The sequence below is a fragment of the Seriola dumerili genome, unplaced genomic scaffold, assembly GCF_002260705.1.
Source record: "Seriola dumerili isolate Sdu_G_001 unplaced genomic scaffold, Sdu_1.0 BDQW01000478.1, whole genome shotgun sequence".
Classification (NCBI taxonomy): domain Eukaryota; kingdom Metazoa; phylum Chordata; class Actinopteri; order Carangiformes; family Carangidae; genus Seriola; species Seriola dumerili.
The window spans coordinates 3,185,993-3,209,473 of record NW_019174733.1 but is presented as its reverse complement, the minus strand read 5'-3'; the positions used below and the strand labels follow the sequence as shown (position 1 = coordinate 3,209,473).

Sequence of the window (23,481 nt, the reverse complement as noted above, 5' to 3'; positions counted from 1 at the left end):
TAAACATCCAGGAAGCCTCATTATTATGAAATTAATGAAGTCAAAATTATTAAAGCCGTTTCAATGATATGAAACATGATTTAAACTGTAAAAGATGGCCTTTAGCACATTTCTTGGTATTAGTCTTGTATCAAAGATGCATGCATGTCTGCACTGTCTTATATTTTCAAGGTTGGCGAGGCCTGTGGTAGTGGGGTCCAATGTGACATCTTTTCATGGGGTCCAAAATCCCTGGCAGCAGCCTTGAAGACATCCCTCCATTAATCTGAGGAAAGCTAAAATCAGAGGAATATGCATCTTCTCCATTCATCTGATGCAGGAGTGCAGCCTAAGTGAAACCATTTCCGAGGCATTTAGCAGGCGGGACACAACAGAGTCATTACCTGCATGGCATAATTGACAGTGAACACAGGCAATCCTGTTAATTGATTACCTAGGCCCGCACTAATGGAAAATGCAAAGCCTCATTGTATCTTCCATAAAGCCCCTGTCAGGAACATTTCCACACAAAGACGCCTGGAAGCAGACCCAATAATGTCTTCCCCCCGGGGGACCCCAACATCTGAAGACCTTTAAGACTGTTTTAATCCAGTGCATAAGCACCTAAAGGATGATGGTGTGGTCAAATGTTTCATAGAGACACTGTAGCCTATCTGGCACGGAGCTGATCAAAAACAGAATTAAGAACCCCAAGGGGAGCACGCGCCTCTCCAGACATATAACTTAATTAAGAGTAGGCTACACCCAGTTGCTGTTTTTTTTCTTTCTCCCATCCAGGTTGAGATGAGGATGCGGGGGTATGGGCCCCTCTCCCCTCTCGTGCAGGATTCAGCCTCCAGCTCCTCCTCTGATGCATCGTTTGCATCAGTAGACTTTGGAGCACTTGTCCGCGCGCTGCTGCTGCACCTCCCCACAGTGCATTCACGGACTCCACTTTACCAGGTGATGACAGACAGACGCTCAAGAGTGAAGATGATGTGTTTGTAACACGCCTGAAGTCGGAATTAACGTAGAATGGAGACGCGCCTCGGTTACTGCCTTTTTATCATTTTCTCTGAGTGGATTTGGCTCTTCACCCTAACTTCCATCCTGGGCGGAACAAAAGCGGAGGTGAGGTGCATTCCCTCGTGCCAGCTGCCGCTAGTCACAGCGTTTCCCCGGGAACTCTCGGCGCAGGATTTGGATCATTTTGGCGAGGCACCAGCAGAAGAATTTGTTGGATTTAACGAGGGGTCACCGGGCGCCAAACCCAGCGCCAGCGGGGACGAAAAGCACAACGTTGCGGAATTAACCGCGAGCGAAGAAAGTTCGTCCAAAGTACAGTCACGGTTGCGGGGAAATAAAACAAGTTGCCTCCAGAAGGACGTGTTAAACGGCCAACAAAAACTTTCCCACTCCAAAGTGTTTCCTCGCGCGTTTGCCCCTTTCCCTAAAAACGTGACCGATAACAGCAGCGGTGATGCAAAAAACAACAGCTTTTATGGAGAAAATGGGGCGCAGGCTGATGTGACGGTGAACGAGGACAAGGATGTGGCCAGTTGGAGACGAACACGGAGGAGCGCAGAGACTTGGTCCGGATTCAGAGCCGAGGGCGGGGATGAGGCTTCGTTTTCGGACCAGGAGGAGTTTCAGCTCACAAGTTCGACATTTGCACTGAGCGGGGACACGGCTCATAACCAGGCGATGGTGCACTGGTCCGGACAGAACAGCAGCGTAAGTAGTTAATGTGCTCCACATTTACGCACGGAGCGGTTTTGACGCAGTGTGGTCAGTGTTCACTCATACATCTTGTGTGGTAATTTGAAGCTTCACTTGTGACTGTGAATGACCGAGCAGAGCAGTGATTAAATTTGAGACTGCTGAGTTTGAGGGAGTCAGTACTGTGTACCCCCAACCCCACCTCTGTGCCTTTGCCACACACACAAACACACACACACACACACACACACACACACACACACACACACACTATCAATGCTATTGTGTATTGATTAGCTGACCTGGCAGGTAAAAAAAGGAAAACATCAAAATAATATAAGTTTAATGTTCTGCAGAGTTTAAAGGGAATTATATCTTCTCTTTCCTTTCTCATTCTCTCTCCCATTTATTCACTTATTCGTACGCACTCACACAAAGGAGCATTGTGTTGTCTATTTGTCAAATCACTAGATTTTGGCAGGTGGCTATAGGCATACGTTTTGCACAAATGAGATCAATAAACCTGCCTATCTTCTTGCTGGAGCTTTAGATCTGCTTTGCTCAAAAGTAGAGAAATGGGTGATGCTTCAAAAGGTTAAGCGTACAGCTCACCGACTGAAACACTGTGTTCCCAAACATATAGGTTAAAGCTACAGAATGTCTGATAACAGGCAGCTGTGCTGAAGGGTAAAAGTGGTACAGCAGATAGGTGGAAATTCTATTATCATTATAGCACTCTCCATATGAAGAAATGAGGAGCAATCTGAAACACAAAATGGCACCATAGTAATACAATAAAATACTGAATATATGTGCAGAGAGAGAGAAACATTCTAAGTTCAATGACTAGTGGAAAACCAACAGAAATAGATGTGTTGTAAGCTGTTGCTTAAAAATGCTCACTGAGGTTTTCTCCCTAATATCCAGGGGACTGGCATTCCACAGTTTGGGAGCATAAAAATGTCTCATGTCCGTGTTTCTGAACTTCAAACAACCCAGAGTGGTGGATGTGAGTGAACGTGAAGGCACTTAAAACAACAGGGAGTTTGCAATGTAAGCTCATCCATTTAGAGCTTAATATAGGCTACGGGCAAATAGACTTTAAAATCAATTCTAAAAGATTCTTGGAGCCGTGTCAAGTTCAGCTAAAACCACACGAATATGCTCCATCTTTTTCTTGTTTTGGGTCAGGAGTGGAGCAGCAGAATTTATCATTTATTTATTATTATTATTATTGGTTGCTCTAAATAGACATTTTAGTATGACCAGTGAAATGTGTTCTACTTCAGATGGAAGCTTGAATTAGCTTTTTGGCATCTTGTTGGCTAAAATTGCACCATGGCAATATTTCTGTAGTGAAAGAATGCTGATCATATAGTGCTGAGGCTTGATCTGTGGAGCCAGAGATCCAGGATTTTTGCATAGCGCATCTCTTTTGGCTTTGGGGCTAAGCAATAGTATTTAGTATTATAGGGCAGCAACAAACGACTTTTTTCATTATTGATTATAAGCCTTTTTTTATTTCTTTTTTTTTTTGTGGTTAAATGATTCAACTTTTTGTCTGCCATAGACCAAGGTGAAGGTTTTGTCTGACTAGCAGTCGAAAACCAAAAAGTATTTGGTTTACTATTGTGTGACAAAGAAAAGCATAAATAGCAAAAAGAAAAGCATCATATTTGAGAAGCTAGAAACATAAAATATCAGTCATTTTATCTTAAAGATGACTAAAATGATCATTTAACTTTTAGAAAGTTATTACTCCTCTATTTATTAATGCTGTAAGGCATTTGTGTCATTTGGTTCTTCAGGCATGTGTAATTGTGTGTTATTAGCATAGACAGCATAAACAATTTCAATTCAGTTTTTTTTTGTATGGCGCCAAATCATAACATACATTATCTCAAGGCACTTAACACGGAGGTCAAGACCTTACAATATTATAGAGAGAAACCCAACAGCTCTCACAATGAGCAAGCACTTGGCAACAGTGGAGGGGAAAGACGGGTGTGAACTGAGAAGAGCATGGGACCAGCACAACTTCCTTCTACTCAAAATGCCAGAAAAGTTGAGATGCAAAAATAAAAGTAAAGGGCAAAAAAGAAACTATAAACCACATAAACCCCAACAAAGAGCTTAGGTCAGGTTATGTTTTTTTATTAAAACTATCGCCTTCCTTAAAAGAATAGACATTTTGGGAAATACACTTATTTACTTTCTAGCTGACAGTTCAGTGAGTAGACACCACTCTCATGTCTGTAGAGTAAATATGAAGCTACAGGCAGCAGGTGATTAGCTTAGCTTAGCATTAAGACTGGTATTAGGGGGAAACAACTAGCTTGGCTCTGTCCAAAGGCAACAAAATCTGCCTACAGGAACCTCTGAATTTTACTGGTGAACACATTATATCTTGTGTTTAATCTGTGCACAAAAAGAAGTGGTTGTGGTTTTAATGGGAAGTTGAATGGTGGGACGATGTCTTGGCTTACCTGTTTTCATTCATTATGCTTGACCTTTACATAGATTGCAGTATAGAGTGAGGGTGCTAGTATCCTGGGGGTAGTATATTAGGATCAGTGAGCCATTCAACATGAACAAAAAGTGTTTAAAGCTAAAGTGTTATCACATATTTGGGAAAGTTTTTCTTTGTAATTAGTTATAATCAGCATACATGATTAATTTATATTTCTAAACTGATTCTTTGATTCAAGTCATAATCACCAAGATTTGTCATAATCTTTTTCACACTTACATGACAAACTTTCTAGTCCTGCTTTGAGAAATTTACCCCCTGATGGCACTGAGTCTCATCCCGCCCACTCACTGTGTGTGTGTGTGTGCGTGTGCGCGCATGTGTGTGCGCGCGCGTGTGTGCGTTCACACTTCTGCTACATGCCACACCCTTTCTCACTGCGTAGGTGCAGGCCAGGTGGTCACCAAGGAAGCTCGCAGATTTTCCAGCTGGTGTACTTTCTTGGAGATCTATTTAAAGTAGTAATCTGTTTCAAAGTTAGCCAATTTCCCTTCTCCAAGTTAAACATCTTTGTTCAGACAGTCCAGTAATAATGACTGTAATCTGCTTCCTTAAGTATGAGAATGTCGGAAAAAGGTTTAATGCAGTAGATACATTGGACAACAAGTGTAAAGAAAGGGTTAAGGGGCTGGTGAGTGCTCTCAACGTTATTACATATAATATATCCTCTGGCTTGCTCATGTGACTCGTGTTGGGGAAAGTGCTGCTCTGTTTTGACACTTCATGAAATCAAGTTTTCAGGCTAGTATCGAGAAGTGTGGCCTATGATGTATTTGTTGCACATTCTGACACCTGATAATTGGTTTATATTGTTGCCTACAGTGCAGCAGCCAATTTGCACATACAGCCTGTAAACCACTTTGTCTGAGTTTGTTATTGATTTGCATTGATGCTTAGTTTTCTTGTCCAATTCCAGATTTCATTCAGTCATTAATTCGAGCTGAAGTCTCGTTCTTACAGTTCTTTTATCATTTGTCCAATTACTGTGGTTTGAAAACTAAGCTGCAATGTCATTTCAGCGTTTCGATCAACATGAAAACCAAGGGAAATGCAAACGAGGGCTCAGACCATGTGCTGCTAGCACACTCATTCATGTGGTTACTGTCTATGGTATGAAACATTTCAATAACAAGTGCCCTTGCACTAGATGTGAGAAATTTAACTGCAGCAATTAATTGGCATGCATCAAGGAGTGGATAATAATGAAAGAACTTGTGACAAATGAATATTTGAGCAAGTAAGCCTTCAGTAGTCCTGAGAAAATGTAGTGCATTCAATCTGTCATAGCCTTGAATGGGTCATCTACAGAAGCCTGTAAATAAATAATTTCATTCCACTCATGTGGCTGAGGATGTTAATCAAATATCCACTAGGCCTTAAGGAGCAGGTAGCCAAAAGGAAAACATGTTTTGCAGCTGGAAACGCAGGGGGCCTATAGGTTATAAATATGCAGTGATACATTCTTAATTTTGTTGGGTTTGCATTAAGTTTGTAATTTTTGTATTTGAAATTCGAAGTAGGGTTTAATCAAGCCAGGAAAAAAATTGAATATTCGATCTATATTAATCTGGTCAGATACTAAATTCTCGGTGTATAACCACAACAGGCTGTGCCTTGTACTTCAGTGATGGGAGTTCATAAAATGCACTGCCTGCTGCTGGTTGCCCTGTCAGTACACTAGGCTATTGTTCTCATCACTAATGCAAAATGGAAGCATTAGAAGAAGAAGCAATTTGGACTAGAACGAGAAATTGTGGCTAAAGGTGATGCTGCTTACGTTTTTAGTAATTTGCATTTTTATTAATCTTGTCATGAAGTCATGTGACCTCAGGCTACACACTGAAATCAGGCTCTCTTCACAGCCAAAACATATGACTTCTTTATTCATACTGTACGGATCAGTCATGAAATGGGTGCTCGCTCTGAATGTAAGCACAGAATGTCCAGTGAAGAACACAAGACGAGCATCCTCAACAATGTAGTCAAAAAGAGAAAAGGAGCGCTATTTTGTCCTTTTCTACAATGAGCCACAGATGGTCTGTTCTCCTCTCAGTCAAGACTACAATAGCCACAACATGTAAAATACTATTTCAGTGATATTAAAACAAGCTCACTGCAGTTTGTAATGAGTCTTCTGACAGCAGCCATGTGGGAAATCAGACTGTGGAACTGCTCAAGCTGCAAGACAGCTGACCAAAGTTTCTAACATGCCAGTTATTCACCCAGTTGTCCAACAGCCAGATTGTTGGTTGTTCAGAAATTAAACCCAGTTCTAATTAGTTGTTTGGGTGGATAAGGGAGGTGGGGTCATTTGGGGGTTAAAACCAGGCTTAATCTGTATAGTGTCTGCTTGACTTTACAGTAAGGTTAGTTTGTCACTCCAGTGAGACCGAAGAGGCACCGCAAATGAACAGAACAGTGTTAACGCTGTTCCATAATTTAGGATCAGGCTCAATTGGTAGCATTTAAATTAATTTGAATGAATGACGTGTTTTAATTAGTTTGAACTTTATCTTTTGAGAAGGTGATAGCGCTGTTTGGCATGATTTCCCTTTTATTCAGGTACTCTAGATTCCTCTCACAGTCCAAAGACATGCAAGTAAGGTGAATCAGAAAATCTGAATTGCCCGTAGGTGTGAATGTGTTTGTCATTCTGCGTTAGCCCTGTGAGGCTGTCAAACTGTCCTGTCCATTGCATGCTGGGATAGGCTGCGGCCCCCCCCTCCATGACCTTGAACACATCTGTCTTATCTTGTTTCCACTCGATCCAGCTGTTTTAAATGCCATACGTATGATGTTAATCGCTTAAAATTCTCCACAGAAGAAACAGTATACAGACAGCACACTGTTATTTAAGAGATATCACAGGTGAGGGATATTTTACTGAAGAAAAAGGTACTCATGTCTTAGTTGTGTTCAGAAGCATGAAGTTATCAGAGTTTGAAGAGTTTTCTTCTCCTTTTCTTCTTCTTCCTCCATGTTGGGGCCAGGATGATGAAGATCCCTGCAGCTTTCAGGACATTTTTTGGAGTTTTTGTCCCATAAAAACTGTTTAACATTTAGTTTTAGTGGCTTTTCTTTCGGGTTGTATCTCTTGGCAAAAGGTGGCTCACAGTCTTTCTCTAATAAGAATGGATTGTCCTGTTTAAAAAAAAAAAAAAAAAAAAAGACCAATGGTCATCTGTGCAAGTACCTTACTACTGCAAATTACAAGTTCTATTGTTAGGTGATCTCCAGTGGATGTAGAAAGGAGAAAGTCATGTGATATAGTAGTGACGGAGTCCACTTTAGTAGGTTTGGATGGATGAGTCAGCAAAACACTTTGGAGACTGCTGTTTCTTTCCTATTTAAAGGGTTGAATCATGACCGTTCCATAACCTTCTTGTCTAGGAGGGTAGGGACAAACAACCAAAAGGTCGTTCAGGTTGGAGGACTTGCTGGCTGAGTGATCAGCTCCTGGGTTCTTAAAACCTTCGGTATCTGGAGCCTTTGTTGACTTTCTCCATTTTTGATAAAGAGCTCTCTACTCTTGGGAAAATATATTTTTCTCTGCCTTAAGGAGCAGCGGCTCAATTCTTGAAATGTCTTCTCTATCCTACAACCATTGAATATTTATTCCCTGCTCATGGGTACTCAAGTCCATGTTTTTTAGTATTTTCAGCAGCTCCATTTTCTAGTAAAGGGACCTCCTCTTCTTCACAGGCCTTGTGCTTGATAGCCTGGCATGTAGCTTCTCCTCATTGGCTTCATTGATCTCTTGGTAGATTTGCTCATCTGTCTCAGGAAACTGGAGACGTGCCAGGTATGCTGTCTTTTCATCTGAATCGTAGTTGCTTTTATGACTCACTGACTGAACAGTGCATAAAATATTGTATTCAATGGCATTCTCCGATTCTGCTTTAATATTTTACTCAATGTTCTCCACCATATTCATTGCAAAAATCTATCCTATTATACTGAAATAATCCAGTTTTATCCAATTATTCATCTCCATTGTTCTGTGGAAAGTGAGAGGCTGCCATACCATGACTACACATGCTGTAGAAAAAGTACATGAGAGATGACACTTCCAGAGACATTTAAGTTTTTCAGAGTCAGTGTCATTTGTCTGAGGCAAACAGGGGTAAATGATCAGTTAAACAGTACACAATGGGGGTTGTTACAGGATGGAGGAAAAGATAAATGTAGCTCATTTCAGGATGTCAGTTACAAGAATTTATTTTGACTCTGTCAGCGCCTCAATGCCATCAAAGCGCTGGAAAGATAATTGAAATTACTGTACATACGTACATTCTGCATTCAGTCATTGTGCAGCGGATTTAATGGATGTCAGAAACTGTTAAGTCAAAACAATCAATGTAAAGTTAACTTTAAACCAAGTTTTAGAATGATTCAGTCAAGGTGAGCTGGGTGAATTGTTACTTTGAGGAAAGATCAATAAAAATAACCTAAGTGTGAATTATGTGCAAACATAGTTTGCAATGTCTATATCTATAGGAATTAAAAGTAGCCTATGGAAAATACAGGTATGACAACTTTATTAGAGTATGCAAAATAGTTGTAATAAAGGTAAGGCTTGAAATATACTGCAAAAATGAATCTGCAGTGTCTTGAAGAAGTTGAAAGTCGTGTCTCCTCCCTTTGTGACGTGCAAGTTTTTTTTTGCGAGAGATACCACTGAACAAAAAGTTCTTGAGTCACAGTGAGCATAGTACATCTGCCAAAAGTACTATTCAACAGCAGTGTAGAAAAACACCCATGTTATTTTGAGTAGAACGCTGGCCTTACTGAAAGAACAATGTTAATGTATAATACATCTTATTTAAAAATATATGAACAAGACTAGGTCAAAACCTAGAATATGGATGGACTGCATCGTAGGTTATTTGCATTCTGCCTAATGTCAGCCAGTTTTATCCCTTTATCTGTTTGTTTCTCTCCTACTCTCTGTGCTCAGATATATACAGTATTATTTTAATACAGCTGAATTCCCAAATGAACCTGTTCTCATTTATATTTTCTCTGTTTCTGTTGTCAGACAATGGAACAATTATGAAATAGTGACTGAATGCGGCCAATGTTAACCAGCAGTCATTTTCAAGTAATTTTCAAGCTGCTGCTCTGCACTGCTAATATCCTGATTTTATTTGTTTGGGCGGCTGTGGCTCAGGAGGTGGAGCGGGTTGTCCACTAATCAGAGGGTCGGTGGTTTCAATTCCCGGATCCTCCAGTCCACGTGTCGTAGTGTCCTTGGGCAAGACACTTTGTCCCTGATGGCTGTTCCATCAGTGTATGAGTGTGGTGAGTGAATGGGTGAATGTGGCAAGTATTGTAAAGTGCTTTGAGTAGTCAGTAAGACTAAAAAACGTGCTATATAAGCGCAAATCCATTTACCATTTACCATAATTGCAACTTCGTCAGACAAAATCACCAAACACATAAGTTAAAGACAATGGCTGTGCTGTGATTTTGGCTATTTACATGTAAAATGATCACTCAGATCGCTCATTCTCGTCAGCTGCCATGCGGTCAGCATAGAGAAGTGTGCCTGAGGTGGTAAAGCTCGACCTTGTGCTTGTGGGGCAAAACTGATGACTGTCTTCTACGGAAAGTAGCTAAGGTTTGTCCAAAAAGTCACTAGAGTTGTTGCCATGTGCTTTTTTGGAAAAGGGTTAAGTTGAAAAGTTGGTTAATCAAGCGACAAAGGCGTTAAGTTGCTAACACTGCAAGAAACTCCAACACTTAACTGACCAACCAATGGTTTAACCTTTTCACTCAGTCACGCAACATTTGGCGGACCAATGATGTAAGTTCACCACTCAGTTACTCAGTCAGTCAGCGACATTTGCGCTTATAAGGCTGGCCCCACTGTTGCAGTCCAGCCAAAAATATCCAATACAAGATATCATTAAATTCCGGATAAGATACATTGAAATAAAAATACAGTATACTGTGCAAATCTTGGGGATACTTGCAGACTAGTGATTAGACTAGGAATGGGGGAAAACAAAACAAACCAAAGATAAAAGTGAGACATGAGAGTATTATCGATCTTTTCATCTAAGTCTTTAAAAAGAGCAAATAAACCATATTTCCCAAAAATATTGAACCTTTCCTTTCAAAAGATCGGAAGCCCATTTAAACAGTGACTTCAATGAATAAAATGTAAAGAAATGTGCACAGGTCAGAAGACAGTAAGTGGTCATAAGGCTTAACCAAAGGAATGCAAAAAGTAGGCCAAGGCTCAGTTATCAGTTTATCAATAATCATCAATAATAACATTGTTTATTCATCATATTCATATATTGTAGCCAAATATACCAGAGCCAGGTTTGACAACATATTTATAAAAAATTTAATTTGTCTTTTTGATTGCTCCCTTTGGTTTGTCTTTGAGTGAGTAGCAGAATATAACCATGATTGCTCAAATTACACACCTTTTAGCAGCGTAGCAGAATTTTATAATTTTTAAAATGAGGAGGATTTTGAAATACCGAATACAAAGTATACTGTTTTCAATGCAGATATAATCATAATAAAAATCAGATTTCTACCAATATTTGTCCCAATGTATCAATTTGTCAAAAATATTATGGCCCCATCCTAGCAGAAAACAGTTTGGGACAATGACAGCAGAAATTGCAGCTTGTCCTACTACAGCAATATCTAATTTAGTTGACTATTAAAGCCATCTTGGCACTTATTAAACCTGTTTAGCTCTGGCTCTCCATGTTGTATCTTGGGGGGGGCAAGAGACTAATTATGATCAATGGTTAAATTCAGAATAGTTCTTAATGCCATGTCCCCATTTTATCTTGCCTGCCTCACCCACCTTGATACTGCATCCTCAGCATACCATGACAAACAGCCCTGTTTTGGACACTGATGCATGTAGTTGCCTGCATATAACTATGTTGACATGCTCAGGCAACCCTGTGGCCGATGCTGTCAGCATGGACCTCCATCAGCTCCCCTCTCTCCTCGCTGGCTGTGATGGACAGGCTGTGGAGGTGTGTGTGTATGTGTGTATGTGTATGTGTGTGTGGTGTGGTATTGCTGTGGCGTTGTTTCAGGGCGTGAACATCACACATCCGGCTAAAGAAACATAAATAAATTCATGAAATACATAACGATAAGAATTCTATCAACACGATTCAGCCTCAGACAACTAAAGACAAAGAATTTATTTCTCCTGACACATTGGTGAATGTGGCATTGCTTACATTGCATGGATAAACAGAGGGGCTGATTTTTAGAGCTCAGCATGCAGCTCTGCACAGAAACTACTGGCAGGCTGAGTTCAGCTCTGCCAAGCCACCAAGTCTTCCTGTGGCGAGGTTCTCTAATGCCTTGAAATCCTGCAGTGTGTTTTTTTATCGACAAGCTGCGTTACCCTCCTGGGTTTCCTTTCTTCTCCACCGAGTGCTGTCTAATAGAGCAGAAATTCCCTACAAATCAGGCAAAGATTTTATACTAGACCAGGATAAAGTTAATTTGGCTGGTACAATGCATAATGAGGTCTTTTTTTTTTTTTTCCCCATCCCAGACACGTCTTTTTGTTTGCTTTTCTTTGTGTTGGCTTTAATAAAACTTGCGTTGTGCAGGTTCATATTATTGTTATGTGTGCTCTCCTTGTTGTCACTGTGCCTTTCATGAACAGCTGCAAAAGCTTCAGAAAAATTATAGCAGCAGTTGGTAAACAAAGAATCCCTTTTAGGCATTTTTTTATGAGATAATGTCTTGATAACCAACATTAAAGATTACCCTGATCTTTGAAATGAATTTTTAAGTCCTCAGCTGCTGGGTGTGTTAATACAATATAGTCAGTGCACGAGTGCTTCATCTATGAATCAGAAACTTTTTTTATTTTTTTCACTTTACAGTAACCACCTGCATTACTCATTCATATGAATTACACCATCTGGCCGCTGCACGAAAAACCTCTCATTCAAAACCATAACTTTCATTCACTCACTGAAGTTTCCTTTTTGGATTTATAGCTATGCATTTTGGCAAAAGTGGGGGTTTCAAAGACTGTGGGTAAGTCTAATAAGACATATGGATGAGAGAAATCCTTCCCAGCATATTTGTCATTATCAGCTGTTTTACTTTATTGATGTCAGAGGAAGTGTAGTTTATTAAAAAAGTCCAGGGAGCTTTTAGTTTGTCAACATGCAACCAATATTTTACCATCTCACTCAGCACAAATTTCAGAGTGCTGAAGAGTTAAAAGAAGTTTTGAAATAAAAAAAAACAAAACAAAAAACATCCTTGCACAGTGGGCACAACTTTTTGGTTGGGTTGAAAAACCTACCCACTTGCTGTCTAATCTTGCCTGCATTGATCAGACCCCCTGCTCATGCACGCTGAAGCTTCCAAGCTCAGCAGGCCATCTGTAGCCTAGTATAGCTGCTGAACTTGCCTGGGCTTTCATTTATGGTGAAGAAGCAAATGATGCGGGAGTGTAAGCCCAAAGAAAAAGGAAGCTGTTTCAGTTGACTTATCAACCGAGCTGCTACTTTCACACAAGGTCGTTGTCTCAACATGAGGAGTCCAATAAAGTCAGTCACTTGCTGTTCTGCTTGGAAGCCGTAGCTGTCACATGGAGCATCTGCTCACTGTCCGGTTTAAGATGCCGGTGTGATGTTCACTGATCAATGTTATTACCATCTGCAAATGTACCATAATGTTCCCATCAGTCACAATATAGCTGAACTTTATTACTTCAGGAATTGCATGTTTACATAACGTAGAGTTTTAATAGTGTTTAAAACAAAGACAGAATATGTTTTGTTCACGTTCCCCAATCTTCAGAGCTGAGATTTCACTCCTTCTCTTATCTGTACTGTACATCAGGTTTTATCAGGACACCAATAGTTTATTTTGTGCAAAGTGATATTGTGAAGTTGCTTTATAATTTATTATTGCAGTGACCTGCTATCCATGGGAGAGCCAACAACTCTGACTTCAAACAACCTAGCTCCAGCACAACATCTGGTCCACGAGGAAATGTTGCCTTTGTTAATGAAGTGATATAAATTGATGTGGCAGACAAAAGCCTCTGTACATTACGTGTCGCATCGAGGTGGTATTGAAGTATAAGAGGATGTGCTTTCCTGCAGGCTTTTGTTGCTGTAAACAATGTAATGGAAATAGACAATTCTTTCTTTATTACAAGTGTTAAATGATGCTGTTTAATGTGTGGTGCTTTTTATCGAGTGAAGTTTCATACTTTATGCCACACCAGCCCCTGGGGTCTTTGAATTTGCTTTCTAAGCTGTGCGTGTTTTGTTTTTTTTATTTCTTGAAAGGCATTCGCTGCCACATTGTTAACACTTTGGTGGTGTTAATATCTTGCAGACAGGTGTTCTCACCCCTCTCCTCCCAACTCGTTTGTCTTAGCTGTGACATTGTCACAAGTTATCACTAATTCGAATATCACCATCGCACAAACTGTTGATGTCCTACAAAATGTGAAACTCGATTCTTCATAATTAAAGCTGCTATAATCATTTTTTTTCATATTAACAGTGGATCGTGTGACTACTTTTTTGCAAAAGGTGACATTTATACCAATGAACGCAGAGAATTCTGAGCCAAATCTGCAGATTCCCTCAGCTCTACAGCCTTAGAGTCATCAGGTGGGCACGAACATGACCCCAAGTGAATGATAATGTTGCTCCATGTCTGCTGGATGTGTAAATTAGCAGTGATTTGTGAGCACGTTTGCCATATCATATAAGGTGACAATATATCAGTGTTGTTTACAGCTTGTTGCGGTTGCCTCCAAATGGCCAAAAAATCAGCTAATGTAGATTTGAAGGAAAACAAGGGGTGAATAAAGCTAGTCTGCCAGTCTGTTAGTCCACAGGCTTATGATTTCAAATTGTCAAAAGGGTGAGTCACCTGTGTAACAAAAAAACAACCATTTACCCAACAAGCACTGGACATCTGACATACGTGGCCATTTTTTGATATGTCATATTTGTCTTTAATATTAACATTCTAGTCAGTAACTCCTGTAACAATTGCGTTTATGGAGTCATCCATCTGTTTAATTGCTGTGGCCAAATGTGATGACAGTTTTATTGATGAGGCAACTTAATTCCAACAGCCGATAAGGCTGGATCAACGGGTCGGTGAGAGCGGGAATGAATTGTAATGCATACTCTGTCGCTCCTTTCATTTGTTCATCCTTCAATAACAGAATCCCTCCCTTCTGCTTTTTTGATACCTCTATCCCACCCCTTCTCATCTTCATACAACCCATTCATTTCAAACCAGTAATCTCTTCACCTTAAGCCCTTTAAGTCACCATTAAGCCTCCATTCATTCTTACATAATGATCAAATTCATCCCAGTCCATTTACCTCCAAGGTGTAAGGTTTACAAAGGATTACAGGTTGAAAAATCAATTTGCTTGCTCTTGGATGTCAAGTAATCCAGTTTGGAGACATGTTGGTGCTACTGCAGTCTATTGGGCCATGTGCTACATGGTAGCTGACAACGCCGTTGTTGAGATTCAAAGAGGAAAAATATGCTAATACATAGGGCATTATTATTTAAGGCATGTCATTATCCAGTGTATGGTTTAAAGAAGAGCCTTTGTCCGGTGATTTCAAATAGCAGTTTAATGGCTTTTTTGACATGCTGAACTTCAAACACCTGTTTCACACAGAAACATCTACAAAGTGAATATTGTATCACTGAACTGATGTGTTAACTGCAGCCATGGAGCTTCACCTTCAACATCCCTCACAACACGGGAAATGTTTCCAGCCAGCAAGAAGGTGGATGCAAATTACATCAGACTGTAATCTTGGATCCTTCCCAAGTAAATGCATAAAGTTAATTGCCATACAGAGAGGGAGGGGGGGGGTATAATTTGCCCTAATTTTCAGACTGCTGCGGGTTGTTTTATTGTGTATGACAGTGTCCATGAGGGTATGACTTTTGGAAGGTATAAAGGCCATTTTATTGGAAGACCATAAATCTCTGCAACCCAGTCTGGACAGTTGGTACCATAGCTATAACAAGCTTTGTGGATTATCTCTGAACTAGCCCCCATATTAAAGGTTTCATACATTCAGCACAAAGTAATGGAAGAGTCAGAGTTTTCTTAGTCAGCTTATTCAACAGAGGGCAGATAATTAGGAAAGAAACCAAAACTGTAAAGTTTAAATTGCATTATTAACAGCAATAGTTCCTTTAGAGACCTTTACTGTGTGGTATATGATTTAATGCCTATAATACATAAATGGATATATCATGCAGGTAAAGACATATGCAGTATAATAGAAAACACGATTTGTTGATTAATTGATCAGTAGATCCACAGAGAATTAATCAGCAGCTGTTCTAATAATCATTTGATCATTTTTAAGCAAGAAAAAAAAGGAAAACATTACCTGCTTCGAGCCTCTCATTTTTCAGCATTCATTCTTTATCTTTAGCTTCATTGGCTTTGGTGATTCTGTTCACTGATGCAGGAATTAATCACATCACAGAATAGAATCAGATAGGGAGTTGGGGGTAAGGGTTATGTTTGGGATGGAGCACTTGAAGACTGGTGTTTTGTTTTCATGAATCAGAATGTGATTGTGTTTTTTGTGGCGTTGCACCAGTGAAGTGTATCAGCTGACAGTGAGCTTGGAAAAATGTGAGGTTTTCGAAATAGTTTTTTTCAGCTAAATGATGGAGTTGATTGTATGTAAGTGACCTGGAAATGTGAATGCAGCATGCATACTGTATGTTACTGTCACAGTTCAGTTTCACTGAAGCAATTAGGTTTGAGAGGGGGCAGGCAGGCTTTTATCTAGCAGACATGAGGAGGATGGCCTTGTTTGATTTGAGCGAATGCCTAGAAAACGACTGCTGGGTGGAATTTCTACAAACTGTGCGAGCAGGGTTTTTAACAAAGAAGTAAAAATTTCTTGTTTACTTTTCATAGTGAATGTCACCCCAAACACTCACAACCCTTGATAATTAGAAGATAGCTATGAAAAGCTGAAGAGGATGCCCAGAGAAGCTTCCCAAGAGAGCTGTATGATGTGCAGGTTTTATGTTTGCAGAATGCAGGGAGGCCATTGCTTGAGGGATTCATTTGTGTAAAGGGTGAAGGGCACAGTAAGAACAACTGTTTTTGTGTCCAGGACTGTTGAAACAGTTTTTTTTTTTAAAAGATACAACCCTTAGAAAAATACATGCTTTTGGACTGAAGTTGTTATAATACTTAATGTATTACTGAAGAAACAGTATATGTGTATAAACATGACTATGCAGCAGTAATCGCATGCATATACAAACACACTGGCTTTGATTTAGGTTGTGATATTTGCTGAGGAAAAGAGTTCCTCTTCAAATTAAACAGGCAAATAGAAATGACTACAGTGAGCCATTTGTTAATATCTGGAGTAATTTACAAGACATCTTGAAATCTGAAGCTTTTCATGTGTATTAAGTAAAGGCCTGTGTATTGTAAACTACATACGACCATGACACTTTTTACGATCCTCCTCAAGAAGGGATGTCCATGATTTTTATGAGGTCTATATCTCTGTGCCTAGAATGAATTAGAGTGTTGACTGATTTATTCAGTCACTCATAGCTAACCTGTGGTGGCATTTGCCGGTGGTCTGCCGAGTGTTAAAAATCATTATAGCATACATATGCGATGAGAATATGCACAAAGTTTAGCTTTCCAACAAGCGGGGCAGTGGGCTGACATACATCAGGGATTTGTTTGGGATTTTAATAAAGCCTGTCAGGGACTCTAAAAGACATGCGTGGACGGCTCGGCTCTTTTGTTGTGGTGTAGGTATGCGACACTTTAATGCTGCTGGTTTTTTGTCTGTTTTTTTTTTTTTTTTTTTTTTTTTTTTTTTTTTTTTTTTTTTTACCTGATGATACAATCCTGCGAAGCTAGTAATCTGTTTGATCTCTTTTTGTAGGTGATCCTCATGTTGACAAAATACTACGACTTCAACTCTGGCAGAGTAACAGAGAGTTCTTTATGGAGGTAAGATCTCCTGTCTGTTACATCTTACATCTACAGGAGCTGCAACAAAACAAATAGATGTTACATTTGTTTAGTAATGACTTAACCCCAAAGTTTTTTTGCTTTTGAAGAATCCTCTTTAATAGCTCAAAACAGAGTTAATATTGTGCTGTCAGCTTGATGACATTTATTAATTATGTGAACTGTGAATAGTTTTATCTGTGTGTGAAATTCTCAGAGCTTAGTTGGACGTTTGTTGTTGGAGCATAAATTCAGTCACAAATGGATAACATACTGCACATTTCTTTGTCTTTGACTATTTGGTAAACAGAAGCAACATACTGTATATACAGTATATATATATATATATATATATATATATACTGTATATTTTGTTATTTTTTTGGGGGGGGGGGGCTGTTTAGGAGGTGTCGATTCACCGGTATGATCATTTTGGAGGATGTAGTCTGTGTTGCTGCTGAACTACACTACGTTATGGTGACAAGTGTTCCTATTATTTTGTCCGCCCCATTCAGATCAGTGAGAGTAGGCTTAACAACAGACACACTTTGTCTTTATATAATTCAATACAGTTCCACAGCAGCATAATTTGCAGGCTCCAAAATTAGCATACAGTTGATTTAACACGTCTTTAACACAGTTTCAACAAAAACTTTTAACATTATAACCTTCATGAAGGAAGATTTATGCGGTGTTACATATATAGGTGTTCCTAATAAACTTACAACTGAGTGTATAACATCTTAAACGTGAAATATGTCCCTATTTGGTGCAATAACAATAACACCGCTTTAATGTTGTCACCTTCATCATTTTGCAAGCCCAGTTTGTGGCAAAAGGAGGAGTTACAACTTCAATATTCTTCTATGTATTGATTTTTATAAGGCCATAATAAAAGAAAAAATATTTGAAGAGGAAAAAGTGGTTGATTTTGCAATTATTAATGTTTTTTTTTACACATACAGTAGCGGGTTCTGTGAGGCTCCAAACAATGAGGAAGTAAATCCAATATCATCAATATACAAGGGTTAAATAAAGAATAATGACAACATATTTCCCAATAAATATGCCCATAAAAATTGAAAAATACAGGACATTTTATATTGCAGTATATAACATTTCATGGTCCTTTCTGAAATGTCAGAAAGCAACTGGGACCAATATCTATTTTGGTGACAGTGAATGACCTCCAAAATGAACTCAGCAAAGAAAAGCCATTTTCTGCAGGACAGTCAATATTTTCAAGTATATCTCTGGTCTTGAGAAATTTTCGAGACACCCTGCCGTTGTTTTTTTTTTTTTTTTTCAGCCAACAGGCAAATAAATCCTCCAATCCTCCATTTGAGTTAAAAAAACAGGGAAATCACAAACCTTTGAATTACATTTTTACCCCAAAGCATCAACAATGATAATGATAACAATGATAATAATAATAATAACTATAATAGCTCATCCTCTCGCCATGCATACCACACAGGATATTCTTGTTTATTTTGATAATTAAAAAAATCTCCATCCATCTAGCAAATTGCCTCATGACTACTGCTGTTGCAATTTTCTGCTTGCCTGATATGCTTAATGATACCATCAGCATCATAACTACTAGGTGTTGTTCAGTTCTCCTTTACTTTCCACCACAACCTATTTCCTTTATCCTATAATTGAATTTTAGGTCAACTGATTATGGGACCACATATGAGAAACTTAATGAGAAAGTTGGGCCAAAAACCATACTGAGCTACTTGTACGTAAGTCCGAACAACAAAAGGAAGGTAGGTTCCCACGTGCATGTTATGAAAAGTCCTGCCTGTGTTAATTAAATCTGTCAATTGTTATCACTGTGTCGCAGAGTTATTATCATTTTCACTACATAGCAGCCCCGCAGGAGTCTGCACCATGTGTGTGTTACAAGCAGCACATTGCACAAGCACACTTAAGCCCTGCGGAATGGATGCTGTTGAGGTGGGCTGCTGATTCCCCCTGTCTCCTTTCTCGTCTCGTCTCAGATCATGTTACTGACCGACCCGGAGGTGGAGAGCAGCCTGCTCATTAGTCTTGACGAGGGGGCGTCCTATCAGAAACACAGCTTAGCCTTTGATATCCTCAGCCTGCTTTTTCACCCGGAGCAGGAGGACTGGATTTTGGCTTACAGCCACGACCAAAAGGTAGCGTGTAGCTGTCGGGTGGCATGAAAAAGTTGGAATAAAAAACTGAATATGTGACAGGAAAAACAAAATCTCTGGATGGAAATAAGGGTTGTTGTGTCTGCTTTACTTGCTCCCTTTCATGCTTTTGTTAGCTTGGTGTAGAGGCTCTGCCACCTTATTCTGTTGGATTATATATCACAAGGCTAGTGGGTCGCAACATAAGTAATATCTCTATAAAATGATACAAACCATAGGTTGCTGTCATGGACAAAAGCATTTATTTTGATAATAGTGCCTAGCTGTTAAGAACATGGTCTTCATGAGCGGAGACATCTACCACTTAAGTCAAGGCTGCAGTTGCCAAAACAGAGGCAACTGATCACCTGCTCCTCTAAACAAGTCATAAGGTCTGGCTGCATAGCCTAACTTTGAATGGATGTGTCCTAGACAGCACAGGGGAAGGTTAACAAGGGAGACACGCCCAAACAATTCCCAAACTTGCTCGCTCGCACGCACGCACGCACGCACACACACACATAATGGCGAGCATAAACCCACACATCCTTCATTACTCTTTGTGAGAACCCTGCTGTCTGCTTCACTCAACACCTCAGATATCAAACTCGGCCTCCACAGCCTGCTATTGGAAGACTTGATTTTCAGAGAGAAGAAAAGTCAAGGTCTGAGAAGTGAAATAAATGGTGCAGGCAGTAAGATGAAAGCTTAGCTGAGAGCCATCGACAGGTCAAAATAAAGACGCTCCACAGAAGTTTGCCTTCAGGTCATTCTGTATTTCTTTGCTAAATTCACCAATCTAACAGCTAAATTCCATTAGGTTTTTCTTTCCTTTTATCACTGCTAGAATAAAATTAATATCAGCCTGGTTTCATTTTACATTTATTGATTGTCTGTCATGTCTTAAAAGTTGTAAGCTCTTAGATAAGTCAAAATAATGTTGCTTAGCATTGTAAAGCTCTGAGCTTAAGACGCTTGCTGCTTGATCATTATAGCAACGTATGACAGGCCTTGTGAATGCTTGTTTCATACAATGGCAGTGAAATGGGATGGGTGATTTTATAAAGGCAGTCAGGCTGAAATTGTTCAATCACTGTAAAGAGACACTTTGATTTTAACACAGATGCCTACTTGTATGACCTCCCTTCTCTTTACTACGCATCAAAGCAAATAATCTTTTCTGTTTTATTTTAAAATCATGGCTTAGCATCACTGTGATTTTAGAGGAACTGATGGGTTTTCTAATCACTGATGCATCTTCACATAAAGTATGTGCTCAGTTGTGGAATATTCAAAAGAATATCAACATATTGAAACCACAAAATCTACAACTTTGATGACAGCTACTTGATAACACAGTTGTACATAAATCTGGAAATAATTATCTTGGATATTCTGACTTGGAAAATTATTCTATATACTGTAACTCATTTGGTTAATGCATTCCTCTCATTTTCAGCTCTATGTCTCTGTTGAGTTTGGGAGGAGGTGGCAGCTTGTGCATGACGGCGTCGTCCCCAACAGATTCTACTGGTGAGGTCATCAATCAATCATTTGCAGTGTTTGTCTTTCTGGGGGTGAAATGCTGCAATACGAATAATTGACAGTAGACAAAATACAATTATACATTGATATATTAACTTGTATGTACTTTGTATGCACAGGAATAGTATGGAGGGGGGGGGGGTTCCCAGATTCTGTGTACCGATGTAATTGAAACATGAGTAAAGAGTGACCAGGGTACTGACTCATACTGCATTAATATTAATATTGATATTAATAATAGCATCTCATTTCCAGCAACAACATGAATTATTGAGTCACATTTAAACCTGTTAAGAAGTCCGGCATGCAGTCTCAAGAGTGCTGAGAAAAAATGAAATCAAAAAAATGGTTGCTATTATAAGAAATACTCAGATTCTTTACTTAAATAAAAGTACCAATACAGAAATGTTAAAAAAAAACTCCATTATAAGTAAAAGTTGCATTTAAAGGAGCTATTTGTTAGTTTTGCTATTGCCACATTGTCAACGTTAGCATTAGCAGCTTATTAGTCCAAAACAAATGTTGCGAGTTCAGTGTCAAGCTTCATTTCTTCACACATCTACTTAGTGAGGCATGTGCGTAGTAGCAGGATGAATGGATCCGAAGTAGCAATTAAAAAATGCTGCACACTGTCTGACTTGCAATAAACAATTTCTTTGTAACATTTCAGCGCTAGACCTTAATGATGAAGATCTAACAAATTGTTTATTGCAAATCAGACAGTGTGCGGCATTTTTTAATTGGTGCCTCTATTTCTGTCACTTCTTTTCCTGTACTAAAGTTAGCATGCTAACCAGCTTGCCCTGGTCTGGTCAGCCTTTCTCATCACTTTCCAATACAGTCACTGTAGCATTGAGGCATTGAGTAGGTTTGAGGCTGCCCTGAAGCAAGAGCCCTGCTCAGCGGATGTATTATAACCTTTTGTCATGTAAATGCAATGATAGCTGAAGCTCTTTGGTAAGACTGCAAAATAAATCAGCATGGTAATGCTAATGTTGGATATGTAGCAATAGCAAAACTGGAAAATAGCTCTTTCAAAAGTTCATTTTAACACTATCAGAACTTAGAAGTATCCAAATTAAAATTACTTGGCCCTTTTGACTTATGACTGATCATATACTACGTTATTATTAAATTGTTAATATTAATGCATCAATGCATAAGCAGCATGGAGAGGAAATGCTGGCTACATCTGAAATGTGTGACAAGGGGTCCCATGTAGACATTGCTTTTTTGTATGGTGTTTTGTATTGTATTTATATGAGTAAATGTCCTGAGTTACTTTCCACCACTGATCACAGCAAAGGTAAAAACGGTATTAAGGAAGTATCATTACACATTTTAATCCCAATTGCTTTTAAATGAATTTCAAACCAGGCAGAGATCGAATTGATAAATAATTTATGATTCCTTTTGTTGGTTTTTCTAAGTAATGCACTAAGCCTCTAGTTTACACATACAGAGTAATATTAGATGTGTGGAATGCAGTCTGCTTATGAAATGTTGTTGGGATAGTGTGTCACAAATCGAATCATATCCAAACATTACCCATTTTCATTTCTTTGGGCTGTCTCCTTGAGCGTTTTAGTGTTATTAGTGGTTAGGTGCTGGTACAGGGATTATGGCCCAGGATAAATCCTTAATTTATAATGGTTTTTATAGTTGTTGGCTACGAAATCCTTTTCACACTCATATCCACAGAATTAAAAAAACAGAACCATGGATTAATGAAGGAGGTTGGAGTGACCTACGGTGGAGAGTTATAAGTGTTTTGCCTTGGTCTGGGAAATACAACGCGCCAAAATGTTAGTAATATGAGTGTGAATAAAAATCACTGGAGGGAAGAGGTGATGACTAAGTAGATATTAGACAAAACAAAGCACATAGACTATCTCTTGTTTAATGAGGCAGATATTTTTATCCTCAAAGGAACGTGGATGTATGACACTCATTTCTTGTGGAGGTTGAAGAGTAATCATGCTCCGGCGGTGCTAATTAATCTTTCCTGATTTATTCAGACAAACATCTGTGGTACACATTGAGTTAACTGTACAGTTCAAGATTGCAGCATCTGCATTAAAAAAAAAAAAAAAAAGTCTGCATGAAATAAATCCATAGTAACGACTATTAGTGAGTTTCTATTGGTGTGTGCTTAGTTAGTTAGGTATATTGTTTAGTGTGTATTCATGCACATGCAAGTTTCTGCCCACATGGATCCATAAGACACCAAACATACAGACGCAGTGGTGAAACATTTGTTAGATAAGGGCATAGATTCTTAGATACAATATTACATATTTCAAATAAAGAACTGCCACTGAAGCACTGATAATAAAATATGGCACAAAAAACTCAAGGTTTTCATAATCATCCACCCAGCAGAGCTCATCAGAAATGCACAGAATTGTAGCCCTTAAATCATTGTATAATGAGCAATAAAGCACAAAATGTACCTCATTCTCAATCTCACCCAAACCACATAACAAAGCCCTTTCTCTCCGGTCTCTGTAGCTAATGGTAATGTACCT

The 23,481-nt window shown here is 39.1% G+C and overlaps 1 protein-coding gene across 1 annotated transcript in view; it reads left to right on the top strand.

Moving 5' to 3' along the window:
• The first annotated feature begins 1,014 nt into the window (after positions 1 to 1,014).
• LOC111235187 (VPS10 domain-containing receptor SorCS1-like) overlaps positions 1,015 to 23,481 on the top strand; it is a 47,157-nt gene continuing 24,690 nt past the window's right edge. The window contains exons 1-6 of the mRNA XM_022763528.1: positions 1,015 to 1,415; positions 1,455 to 1,713; positions 17,179 to 17,246; positions 18,919 to 19,018; positions 19,253 to 19,411; positions 20,868 to 20,941. Coding sequence (XP_022619249.1) covers positions 1,015 to 1,415; positions 1,455 to 1,713; positions 17,179 to 17,246; positions 18,919 to 19,018; positions 19,253 to 19,411; positions 20,868 to 20,941 — 1,061 coding nt within the window. The remainder of the gene's footprint in view (positions 1,416 to 1,454; positions 1,714 to 17,178; positions 17,247 to 18,918; positions 19,019 to 19,252; positions 19,412 to 20,867; positions 20,942 to 23,481) is intronic.